The sequence below is a fragment of the Gallinula chloropus genome (genome assembly GCF_964237585.1).
Source record: "Gallinula chloropus genome assembly, chromosome: 16".
NCBI lineage: Eukaryota > Metazoa > Chordata > Aves > Gruiformes > Rallidae > Gallinula > Gallinula chloropus.
This window is the reverse complement of record NC_140101.1, coordinates 13,884,498-13,897,632: the sequence shown is the minus strand read 5'-3', so window position 1 is coordinate 13,897,632 and position 13,135 is coordinate 13,884,498. Positions and strand designations below refer to the sequence as shown.

The window sequence follows — 13,135 nt, the reverse complement described above, 5'->3', positions numbered from 1 at the left end:
CTGGTGAGGGAGCCCTGGGACAGGCTGCCCAGGGCGTGTGGAGTCTCCTTCTCTGGAGAGATTCCAGACCTGTCTGGATGCCAACCTATGTGCCCTGAACTAGGGACCCTGCTTTGGCAGGGGGTTGGACCCGATGAGCTCTGGAGGTCCCTTCCAACTTCTACAATTCCATGATTCTATGGTCTGAATTAGAGCAACAGGACAGCAACAGAATGCAAGATGTGATTCTCTATACCAGCAGAGGTGGTGTGCTTCTTGAGTAAGAGCATTACAGAACTAAGAAACAAAAAAGCTGCAGACTCAAGCTTCACAGGTACGTGAAGGCAAGCAGAGGCTGTCTGGTTCCTGATGGCTAGCTGACAGAAAATGGTCCCTGTAAGGTTTTCCTATCCAGTTTAATCAGGACTTCTCCATTGCTGGCATTCAGACAACAATAATGTCTTGCCAACCTTTTTACAAAGGCCAAAGGTACTGGTTAACTGCTTCAGAGACACGCTTTCACCCTGATCTTACAACCGCCTTTGTTTCATGCTTGTTCCACTCTGAATTAGACCTGAACACATCCCCACAGGGTACACCTGCTCTTTTGAGCACACTGGCTCACCACCAGCTCTGAGGGAGATAAACACCATCATGAAAGCTGCCTCCTCATTTCTTCAGCCAAAAAGTGTTAACTCCTCACTTAGATGTTTCAGTTCATTTCAATATGAAGCAAAACAGGTTATTTTTAATAAAATAATAAAAATCACTGTCAGACATAGTAAGACATGTCCAGCAGAGAGCATGCCCTTAGTCTGTTCACAGCAGGAACTGAAAGGAAGGCACAGGAATGCCTGAACACAGTTTTAAGGACAGTACAATGTTCCATTCACACAGAGCCTGCACCGTGCCCAGGATACCCGCTGTAACCACAACCAAACACCACAACCACCACCTACCACAGCTCTGCATACTCACTCATGGTGATCACTAAAGCTCTGAAGAAGCCTCAAGAACTGTATCTTTAAAGTAATGTCCTAAAAAGAAACAAGAAAGGTCAACAAAGTTTGGATTCTGTATTTTTGGGTATCATTAGTTCCCGAGCTACCGCAAGAGAACTGAAACCCCATCCAAACCAAACCCATGTGGACAGCAGAGCAAGTGACTCTCACAAATGGAGAAGGCTGCACTTTGCAGGCTTCCCAAAATAGAGCACAAGTGGAGACTGCCACCAAGCCTATGCATGGAATGGTTAAGAATTTCTTCTCACTGCAAAGGCAAGAAAGCTCATCACTGTATTATCAATTTAGAATGTCTAGGTTTGGAAAAAACCCAACAACCACAACAAAATCCCCCAAAACCCAGAGCCCCCCTTCCCACCCCCCTAAAAAAAAACCTATAAGGAAACCAACAAAACCCCACTCCCCCCAAAACCTGACTGATCCCTTCTGTATTCTGTGCCTCTCCTTCCTAGACCCACTAGCTATTTCAACCTGAAGTTTTGGTCATTACTTTTGGTCATCTACCTTTGGCCCTCAAGGACAGCTGAATCTGCCCCTTTCCCAGTTCCCAAACTAGAAACAGAGGGGAGAGGCTAAACTGCCCCTTGCTAGGTTGCCAGCATGAGCCAAAGGTAAAGACTTAAGTAAAAACAGTAACTCAGAAAAACCTTAAAGCTACTACACCTCAACTCAATCATCACGCAAGGACCCAGTTACTCAGTGCAACTCCTCAGGATCACCTGAGAGGATAAAGATCCAGGGCAGAATGTAGAGTTACTCACCGGGCTACAGTCACAGTTCTGATTGTGTCCGTGCAGAACAAGGGCTGATGCTGAGTGTTTTCTCCAGATCAGTTTGTCAAACAGGTTATTGAGGCCAGGAATGAGTCTGAACTCAGCGATCATCTTATGGACCTGGAAAACAAGAGCATTACGTGTCCATCTGCTGCAGCCTCTAAGATGGACATGATGTAGTCTGGTGAGCAGATGGGCACAGTTACATCACCCCTGGGCAAGAGAAAGAGTGAATTCTCCTATCAAGCAGCACGTGCTTGTGTTAACGTCCACACTAAGCATGGTGTGCCACTGGAGTGCTTCCCATTTGGTGGACACCAACAGAACACAAACATTTTGGGAGAAGGCTGTTAGCTGGTGCTTCAGTTAACCACCAGGCCTCTGGAAGCAGCTCTGCACATCAGGAGATCACTTACAGGACACTGAAAATACTTCTGTACCTCACTTCCTGGGGTGTGTTAGAAGGGGGGTGGTTAGGAGGTCAAGAGAGGTTCTCCTCCTCCTCAACTCTGCCTCAGTGAGAACACATCTGGAATATTGTGTCCAGTTCTGGGCCCCTCAGCTCAAGAAGAACAGGGAATTACTTGAAAGAACCCAGCACAGGGCCACTGAGATGGAGTGGAACACCTTCCTCATGAGGACAGGCTGAGGGAGCTGGGTCTCATTAGCCTGGAGGAGACTGAGGAGTGACCTCATCAATGCCTATAAATATGTAAAAGGTGAGAGTCAGGAGGATGGAGCCAGGCTCTTATCAGTGATGTCCACTGATAGGACAAGGGGCAATGGGTGCAAGCTGGAGCAGAGGAGGTTCAATGTGAATATAAGGAGAAACGTTTTCACTGTGAGGGTGACAGAGCCCTGGGACAGGCTGCCCAGAGAGGCTGGGGAGTCTCCTCTGGAGACATTCAAAAACCTGCCTGGATGCAGGGGGGTTGGGCTAGATGATCTTCTGAGGTCCATTCCAACCCCTAACATCTTGTGATTCTTCTGTGTATCCCAAAACTAAGCTGTGAATACTCTACTGCCAGTCATCCACTGAGCATCCTTGGCCTTTCCAGTTCCCACAGCTGAAGCTGAGGTCGTCCTCTGAAGACAAACCAAACCGCTATCGGTTCTGCTCAAGTAACCCAGGTGGGAGTTCTGAGCACAGCAGAGTCCAGCACTAACAGCCTCACTTGCAGTCCAAGCATCACCTCTTCAGGTTGGGAGGAAGTTGAAATTCTTTAGAGAATGCTCAGAAGAGAAGAAAATGCCACATTCCTCAGGTTTATTTATCAACCTGCTCATCAAGCCAAGCTGTGGTACATCATGAAATGTCTGAAACAGGCTGTAGAGCTGCTTGTGTGAAACAGCTAATGATTTTGCAGTGAGCTGCTGTTAAATACCTTCAGTCCAAGCTCTGATACTTTTACAGTAAACACTTTGGAAGATGAGGTTTAGGAGAAATACAAAGTGGGACTCATCAGCTGTAGGCCTATGGCAAGCAGTATCCCTTGAGATGCAATGCAAAGGAAAGCCAGGCATGACTGGGAAGCCAAATGTGCTGTAAACATGAAGTGTACAAAGCAGGAATGGTCATGTTCCTTCAAATCAAGTCACTCATCCCCGAGATGCAGAACTGTAACTGCAGCACTTTAAGCAGAACACTCAGTTTCATTCTTCAAACACCTGAATGAATCAAAAATATCTGAAGCCAATGCTGTTGTACAGACTTTCATCCTTATTCATGTTTGCAGCACAGCTGACAGGCTTTTGTATTGCTCTAGGCTGTAGCCACCAATTATCCCCATCTATATGGAAATCACATTCCTGCTGCTGGAATATCACACCTATCGCGCTGGAGGGAGCAGGCAGCTCCTTCCCACCTCACCCATACTACCCTTGGAGTCCTCCAGTGCTCCTTTCAAAATGCTCTTAGACACTCTGATCTAGTCACAAGCCTCCAACAAAACGGGCTCTGAGGAACCTCTCCAAACAAAGCTCTCCCTGTCCCTCAGCTGCCAGCATGGCACAAGCACAAGGACGAAACCACCTCACTAAAGGAGGAGCTCCCTGTGCTCACTGTGTTAACCCTGGACCTGCTCCCTTCTGCAGAGCTGAATGACTCATCTCAAACTGCAAACACTTCAGTTTGCTTTCAGTTTGCCTCACTAAGTTCTCACCTGACAGCTGCATGACAGAGCTCCTCAGTCACAGGCACTGCCTTTGGAGACACTCTCTCCCAGACCCCAAACTCATTCCATCCCCTTGGCCAGGGTGTGCCAGGGCCATCCCTGCTCTGTATTCATCCTTCAAACTCCTTCAACTTTTTCCTGTTGCTGCCCAGCTTCACAGGAATCACTCTGCTGCTTTCTCACTAATAAAACCACTCTGAGCTTCTCTGGCACACGGTCTGGTTCACAAGAGCAGGAGCAAGTCAACCCACTAGAGATGCACAAGACAGCCTAGAAAAACGTATGAGGAGAGTAATTTAGGGTGTGACCATAATGAGAAGGAAGCAAAGGCAGAGATCTGCAACCAAACACCCCGTGTTCCCAAGGGGAATCAGCCCTGACGTGGCAGCAGGAAGAGCCAGGTCACTGCTGGAGCAGCTGTGGGTCTGTGCATGTTAGCCAGCTGTGGAGTTTAACTGTGGAATCAGGGCATTCAGAGGCAGGGTTAGCTGGCTGGAAGCACACTGTGCTTGGAGCCAGACCATTGTGTAGGTCACCATGGTGGGCTGGACCTGGTTTGTGACACCCTTCAGAACATCTATGCAAAATTATTCTGGTATAAAACCAGTAAGAGCTTTGGCTTCTCAGACTGGAAGACTGGTATCATGGATCCTGTGCTTTTATTTCACTGCAGAAGAAGAGACACCATGAGGTAGCTGTAAGTGCTTGCCAGGGAGAATGCTATTGCAGCCTCCAACAGTCCTTGCTCACAGCTTTCCACACAGAAGGGCCTGGCTCCAGTTCTTCACCTCACAGCCTCTCAGGAAGGGAACTGATTCCCATTTGCCACCAAAGTCTGAAAACTTTCCATGGATGAGGAATGAAGGATCTGTCATGTGTTTCAAAGGCTTTACAAAATGAGCTGGACAAAGAAAGGTGTTTGGGTATGAAGTAACTCTAATCTTTCAAGAATTCCATTCCAGCCCTGAAGAGTGACCCACGCACCAGCTTTACCCACCATTTCCATGGGGGCACAAGCAGCAGAGCACAGACTTGTTTCACCAGATTAAAAACCAAAACAAAGCAGCTTCAGAGCTGCCTATTTCAGCAACGTCCTTGTCACATCTGACAGTAACACACAAGAACTAACCCTGGGATGTAAGGGAGCATCTCCAGCTCCCCAAACAGCAGCAGCAGGATGGTGTGAGCTTCAAATAGTTTCTGCAGTATCTGTAGAACTGCATTCTTGTGGGGAAATCAGACAGGGAAGAATTATCTGATTTTATACAACAGGGAAAAAAAAACAAACTAACCCAGTCCTCCTAACAGAGCCATGTTCTGGTAGTTCCAGTTACCTCTTGGGCTTTGTTTTGTATTTTTTACTTTATGCCTGACAAACAGTGCTGCTAAAAGGAACAACAAGAAGTTAATGAGTTTCTTATGATTGTGGTTTCTGCAAGAATCACTCATTTCCCCTGGCTGCTATTGTACAGAATCTATTTCTTATTCCCAAGTATCCTGTGTAGGTTCAGAACAGGTTAAGTTCAGGACTGTACTACAAACACACTTTAGTTAAATTCAGATTAAGAGGTTTAAGAGACTGCCTGTGGTGAGTATTTGTGACTCCTTTAAGGTGGGAGAATAGTGAAGATAAATGTGCTCATGCAACAGCCCCCAACACAGCTACTCTTGCCTAATAAAACCGCCTTCAACAGCTCCAATTTGATCCTCCCAGTCTCCAGGGCATCCAAGTGCCCTGCTATTCCAAGCTGCTCTGCTGAGCTGAGCATACTGCTGATGCTGGAAACCTGTCAAAGCTTCCCCAACAGATTGCTTTTCTTTACCCTTCATGATATGCTTTGGACCAGTTTAAATCAAACCACAACCATAAACCTGTGTGAAGCAGGGAACAAATTATTCTTCATTTTTAAAGCAAAAAGTGCAAAAGGAACAGGTGAGTGGGATTGGCAGGCAGTGCCCAGTGTGGACAGCACTGAAACACATCCTCCCAGCTGGGGGTTTAACTCTGCACTCTCTCAGCTGAGACGTGGGGATCTACTGCAGAAGCATCTGCTCACAGATCACCCTGAAAGTGCAAGTCAAGGGGGAGGCCTGAAGGGGCCCCATCCCAGAGGGTCACCAGGAGGGGTGAGAAAGCCTGGCTGCAGGTCCTGCAGCACCCAAGTACAGCCACAGGCTTCCTTGCACACAGAGGTGGGATGCCTGATCCAGAAGGGACCCTCCTGCACCCTCCCTGCACCAGAGCAGCAGCGCTGCGGGCTGACCCGCACAGCTCGCGAGAAGCCCAGCTCGATGCCTCCCCCAGGCCTCAGCAACACACCATCTCCTGTGTGTCTGTGCACGGCTGCAACCATGGGATTTGCCCAGCTTTACACCTTGAGCCCTTCATGTCTCTGTGTCCATGACCTAATTAACAAGCTCTCAGGTTTAAAGAGACAACTTCTGCACACGTGACAGTTCCCAAGTGCTCACCTGATTCCTCTGTCTCCCCATGAGCAGCACGCAGAGAACATACAACACCTCCAGCTTATACATGATCTCATGCATGATCTTCATGGACTGTGGCAGCTGGGTTCGTGTTGAGGTGTTGGCCAGCCCACTTTCATCTGAAGACTCTGAACAAGATGGCAAAGATGTGAGCCTGAGGCAGCTCCAACAGGAAAGGATTTGTTACAGTTATTACTGATACACTGAGATGCTGCAGGCCTAAGACCAGCACATCTGCTTCAATCTTAGTCTCAACTAAAAATAGTAGCATAAAACAAATAACCAATTTAAATTAAATACCACAGAAAAAAAAAATATAGCTGAACTTTAGTGGAGATAAAATTAGATTTGAAAAAATTATTTATTTTCTCCATAATAAGTTAAATGGCATCAGCTACCTAAAGTAAGTAGGATCAGCTATATAAATTAATAGACTGCTGTACCAGAAACAATGTGGCAGAAAAGGTAACAAAAGTAGGAGTGATTATCAGCATTTACTATTCACCTACTCTCATGTCATACCTCAGTACCAGTATGCTGTGGCCACAGTTAAACAATTTTCGTAGCCCAGCCAAGAGTTCCACCAAAAATGGCAGATATGGGATGTAACACACCCTGATTGCAAGTGGAAAACAAGATAAAAAAGGATGAGTGACAGGGAAACTTGCAGGTTGCAGCTGAGTTGGGTACTGTGCAAAGAGCCAAGTGATGAACTGCCCTGTCACAGGGCAGCACAGATGCTTTTTGAAGCCATGTGAAGAAACAGTAACCAGGCAAACAAAAGAAGGAAACCAACAAAAGCTAAAAAGCAAAGAGGACACCCCTGACTCAGAAGTCCCTAAACCACAACCCACTGGAGACAGAGTGTTCTGGGAAAGTCCAGCTGGGTTTGCCTGCCAACTGATGCTGTGGGTCAGGGCACGTTCCTCCTCAGCAAAACCATACTGTGAGTTGTGTAAAACAATACCAAGTGTTCCCTAGTTTCCACCAAGCTGGTATGTAAGAAAGGTACGGGAGATGCTGCTGAAGCATTCAAATACTTTGCTTTGTGTGTATTCTCAGGAGGTTTAATAATTAATTGCTACAAAACTAATGAAACTGCATGAGGAAGAAATTCTTCCAAAGCAGCGCAGAAGCAAACAATTAGATATCACAATTTTGGGATAACTCTCCCTCTGAGTATTTGAGTTTAAAAGCCATATATTGTATTTTTTAATATTGAAGGGCAAAGAAACAAACTAGGCACTTGCTTCAAAGTGTTTTCTGAAGGCTGCATTAACTTCCATACACTCACTTGGGAACAACTATTTTTTCCAATTAACTTGTTCAGTTTTGCTGGAACTACCTTTAAAAACAAAGGGGCCACTTGCTTGGTATGAAGTATTTGGACCTGAAGCCATCAGCCCAAGTCTTACAGCAAAAAGATGGTAAAGTCTCTTACCTCTCATGTGTATATTTTTGTCATGCCAGGGAAGCTTATTGCTGAGGACACAGAGTGTTATCTAGGTGTGCAAAGGGCACACTGTCCTTTGGACATTCCCTTTTGCTTACTAGTTCATAAAAAACCAACTATGTGAGAACAAAAAGGGAGTCAGACCTGAATGCTGACACACCAAGAGCAGGAAAAAGGGAATCAACACCAACTGAAAGGAAAAGCACCACATGGCAAACACTGCAGGAGGGTAAGATACACATCAGCTAAGGGAGGCTAGAAGAATACAAGCAGCACCTGTACTGCTCTGCTCTGCCTCTTCATTGGCCACTCTCATCAGGGCATCAAGCACCAGCGCGTTGTCCAGCCAGGTGTACCACTCTTCCAACTCCTGCAGGAAGGTGGAAGTACCTGTTGTTTCAGACACTTTCCTTGTTGCCAGCTTGCACAAGCGCTCAATGAAGCCTGGAATATTCAAAAGTGTAGCTGGAAAGGAAACGTAATTGTGTTACTGTTTAAGGTCACCCACACAACAGTCAACAAATCCTCTGTAACAGAAGGTGCCAAATCTTCTACATTAGTCATACAGAAGAGCACACAGACAGGAATTCCACCTGGTTAAAAAGGTCCAAGGATGGAAGAAGTTGGTGCACCCTCCTATTAAGGACTGAAGAGAGTCTACACATCTCAGGTATAATTCCCATCAGAGTTAAACTGGAAAAAAATAAATCAGTTCCACCCTACTCTGCTTGTTTCCAGCCAATTCCCTTTTGCTGGCACCACTGTTTCCCAATCCACAGTGAACCAGTATCAAGGAACTGATCTGGCTGAAAACAGCTGGTAGAAGCAAAGCCCCTTGGAAGGGGAAGCTCCACTCCCCTACTTCCTCCATCATACATCCCATGGTGTGTTTGTCTCACAGCAAACTGAACTCACTGCAGTAGCTGTCAGTATTTCAATAGTTTTCCTGAATTAGTTAATCATGGAGCAAAACAGATGGGGAACACATGACAGCAGCCCCAAGTCAGAGGGTTTTAATTGTTGTGGAACTGCATCCATAGGAACAGCAGTTCAAGGACAGAAACCACTGGTCTGCAAAATGCTTGGGAGGGCTTGAAGAGGTGCTAGGAGGTGTATTTTGTCCTAATTTTCACAGGGTGTGTTAATTACAGGGCATTTTTGTTATATAGCTAAGTCTTCACTTTATTACACACTTGTAGATCATAGGATGGTTTCAGTTGGAAGGGACTTTAAAGACCTTCTAGTTCCACCCCTGCCATGGGCGGGGACACCCCCACCAGCCAAGGGTGCCCAAAGCCCCATCCAACCCGGCCTTGAACCCTGCCAGGGATCCAGGGGCAGCCCCAGCTTCTCTGGGCACCCTGGGCCAGGGCCTTCCCCCTCCCCAGGAAGGATTTCTGCCTCCCAACCCCTCTCCAGCTGCCCTCCTGCAGCTGAAGGCCATTCCCCTGGGCCTGGCCCTCTCTGCCCTTGGCACCAGCCCCTCTCGGGACGGGAAGGGGCTTGGAGCTCTCCCCAGAAGCAGCCTTCCCTTCTGCAGGCTGCCAGCCCAGCTCTCCGAGCCTGGCTCCAGCCCTCATATCACTGTTTTTTACCAGGAAGCTCTGGCAATCATGGGGCATAAGACAATACACCCCCCTTCAAACTTCTCAGCTTCTGATGGCTGCATTATGCTACCTGGCTCTCCCTGGATGCTGCAGAGGTGGCAGTGGTTACACATGAAACTTTGTTGTTCATGGCTAACACAAAATCTGTCAAGATGGGAAAAGCAGCTCCAAAACCCCTTCTTGCACTTCCCAAAGCTGTTTGGCACAGGCCTATGAACACATCTGCCTCAGACGCCCTAAAGCTTTTCAGCATCATAAGAGCTGAAACCAGCAGATTCTACAGCTGTGACTTTAACTTGAACCTCTTACATTCAGGCTCATCTTTCTTTGCAAGACTCCTGCACCTGAGAACCACTCAGCAAAACAAGGAAACCTGCAGTGTGCCCTAAATTAAAGCTGAGGTTACACCCACAGATTCCCAGGGCTGGTGTGATAAGGATGGTGAACATGATTAGTACTGAGCACACTTTCCTCATTGGTAAGGAAAGCCATCCTGCACAGGGCAATATCAGGTAAACTCAGAGAAGGAACTGCTCCAACAGCAACCACTCTGTGTGCAGCTTTAGTTCAGGAATTCGTGTTTTAAGGAAGACACAGAATTACTGAGAGGTGCTAAAGGGAAGGTCATGGCAATGACTGAGGGATAGAAGACAAACCCCATTATTTTAAGCCTCTTAGTTCAGAGAGGGCTGAAGTGACAGAAAGTCTCACCTAATCACTGACACCACAGGCAAATGCAAGCTACAGAGGGAGTTTCATTAAAAGAAAAGATTGTTTCAGGACACTGCTTGAGGAAAGCAATTAAAGAAAAATGCTCTGTAAAAGACAGAAAGCTTACAGAACCCTCTAGCAATGTACACTACAGATGTGACACTGAGAAGAGGGGAACTTCACACACTGTTGAGTTTCTCCTGTGTTTGTTCACATCATCACAATTACCTTGATTGATTTCAGCTCGAGATGGACCCAGGTTTTTCTTCTGCTGGGCATTCTTGGCAAGGAGGGTGTGCTTGTCATCACTCCCCGTGTCGAGCTCAGAGATGGTGACAGCCAGGATCCTGCAGAAGTTTGCAAGCTGCTGCTGATCAAAACTGGACACCAGGCTGGCGAGATTGGGAATATCATCCAGTTGTATCATTTCCTGGAGGAGGCAACATCCACTGAGTAAGTGGCACATGATGTTCAGTAAGGGGACACAGACACAACCAGAAGACTTCAGCTACAGCTCTTCCTGGGATGGATCTGTGTATTATTTCAATGAGAAGCGAACAGGCAGTGACAAGGGAACAGCCTGGAAACAGTTGTGACTGAAAACTGCTGTCGCTTGTTTATCAGTCCCAAAAGTACAGACAGACATATTTTAATGACTAAGCTTTTATATAAAATTTGGGGGCCTTTTTTCTTTAAATAAAAAAACTCCCCAACAAAACAACAACCCACAACCTGATCTAACACACAAATTACACTGATATATCCAAAAGCTTCACTTTTGTTTTCTACTTCTGTATTTTCTTTGAAACTCACAGATGAGAACTGACTTCTGGACTATTTTTCTCAGTCTTTGCACAGAATCACCAGGTTGGAAAAGACCTTTAAGATCATCAAGTCCAACCATTCTGTCCTGTGCTAAACCATATCCCTGAGCACCTCATCTATCCTTTTTTTAACAGACCCAGTGTCTGTGACTCAGCCCCCTCCCTGGGCAGCCTGTTCCAGGCCCCAACAACTCTTTCAGTAAAATTTTTTTTTTCTAACATCTTTTCCATCAAAAGATCTTTTAAGTAAAAAGTGCTGAAAACACTTTTCAAACAAAAAAAAGCATTTATGCTGAGATAAGCTGAGCTTGTTTCCTATCTCAGGAAGTACGACATCCTCAACTTTAAAAACACAGTAACAAGTTACAGAATCCTGACCCTCCTCAGAAACTACAGAGACATTTCATCCAGGGTTTTCCCAGGGTTACAGCACTAATATTTTATTTGCATCACAGCAGGCACTAAGCTGTAATGATGCTGGCAAGTTCAAAAACCTGGGCTGTGCAGAAGACCTTAGTGTCCTGTTCCCCTTGCCTATGTCTTGCCAGAGAGGTGACAAACCCCAAGGTAAGAGAGAAACAAAGCAAGCTTTCCAGATGCCAGGAAGACTGATAAAATATCTGCCATGCAAACAGAAGGCAAAGATTAAAGTGAAATTATATGAGAATATTTTTCTTGATTTGAAATACTGGTTGCACCTTAATGAGAGCCAGGTACTCCCCCATCATCCTCTGTGAGCTATGCAAAAGCACTGCAGGTACAATACCACATGCATAATTTGGCTTCTGTATGAAATGTGATTAATGATCCCTGTAAACACTCAGGTTTCCAAGAAGCTCCAAGAGATGAGAGTGCAAGCTTAGAGAATTCTCTTCAGCAACTCTTCAAAGCAGCAGCTCTTTCCTCTAGTAGCCCCAAAAGCCATACAAATAGAAGTAAGAGACCAGTTACTAACCTTTTTAACTCCCAGGATATCTTCAATGAGCGTTGCAGTTTGTAGGAATGTCTTTTTGTTTGTCATCAGTGTAAACAGGAACAGCACAAAGTCGTTTCTTTCTGCCAGTCGCCTCGTGACTCCTTCCGTCTAGGAAGCAGCAAGACAGAGAGTCAGGGCCCACCTGGAGCAGCTGTGTGACAGACACGTGCAGGGTGCTTCCATGTGTTACTGAATCAGCCATTCCTGAAGCCAGGAAACACAGTGACCCAAACTAGCCCCAGTCCTTGATGCTTACAAAAACTCCAGGCTTCACACAGGATGAGCTGAGAGGCTTCACCACCTCAAGGCAGCTGTTTGCTGTCCTGAGGCAGAGTGAACACTGCAGGCCTGGAAACACCATCAGAGGCTGGGCTCTTGTTTCCCCACACAACTCCTACCCAGCTCCATCTTACAGCAGCCTGCAGACTCCTCCTACACTGTCAGCACTGCTCTCAGCTGGGCAGTCTGAGCAAGGGGAACCCAGCACTGGCCTTAACTCGGGGATGAACCCCTGTTCATGCTTTAGCAGGACTTCTGGCTTCATCCCTGAGTTCATTACGGCCAGCTTTCGTGCTCTGGTTATTAAAGACAGCTTCCATGCTCTGATCTCCATTGAGAGCAAAGCCAGGCTTTTCTGGAATTAAATGTAACTTAAAACTACATCCTCAGGGCTAACAAAGCTGTTACATGTGACTGACACATTACAGTGCTCAGAGAACCAGACCAGCTTAGATCCTTCCTGAAAATTTACTTGTAAGCATAAGAACAGTTAATACTGCACACACAGCATTTCTGTTATCCTGAACACTGCCCCTTCAAGAGAGTGGCAACACTGAAGTGAATTAAAAGAGCTGTTAGTCTAGACATTGCAAACTTGTTTCTTCTCATACTACACTATTCAGCCTGCAAAAGCTGTGTTACCTGCAGTTATAAAAAGATAAAAGCCATGGAAGTCAAGAAAAGGCCTTCCCTCTTCCCTGCCATGTGCACACAGATAGCTAGCAACAAGAACAGGATCTATTAGGACTCTATTAACTCTTGAGATTAGGTGGATGTCTTTGGAAGAGCTCCAAGCCAGTAACCGCCTTTTTATATTTATTTTTGTTAAACAACAATGTTTATGACATAA

At 46.1% G+C, this 13,135-nt stretch overlaps 1 protein-coding gene across 1 annotated transcript in view; it reads right to left on the bottom strand.

The window, feature by feature from the left end:
• Positions 1–13,135, bottom strand: part of TRPC4AP (transient receptor potential cation channel subfamily C member 4 associated protein) — a gene marked incomplete at its 5' end in the record, with an annotated part of 37,512 nt that overhangs the window by 10,055 nt on the left and 14,322 nt on the right. Inside the window, 6 exons of the mRNA XM_084271736.1 lie at positions 958–1,016; positions 1,763–1,894; positions 6,421–6,563; positions 8,165–8,353; positions 10,435–10,636; positions 11,986–12,114. Coding sequence (XP_084127862.1) covers positions 958–1,016; positions 1,763–1,894; positions 6,421–6,563; positions 8,165–8,353; positions 10,435–10,636; positions 11,986–12,114 — 854 coding nt within the window. The remainder of the gene's footprint in view (positions 1–957; positions 1,017–1,762; positions 1,895–6,420; positions 6,564–8,164; positions 8,354–10,434; positions 10,637–11,985; positions 12,115–13,135) is intronic.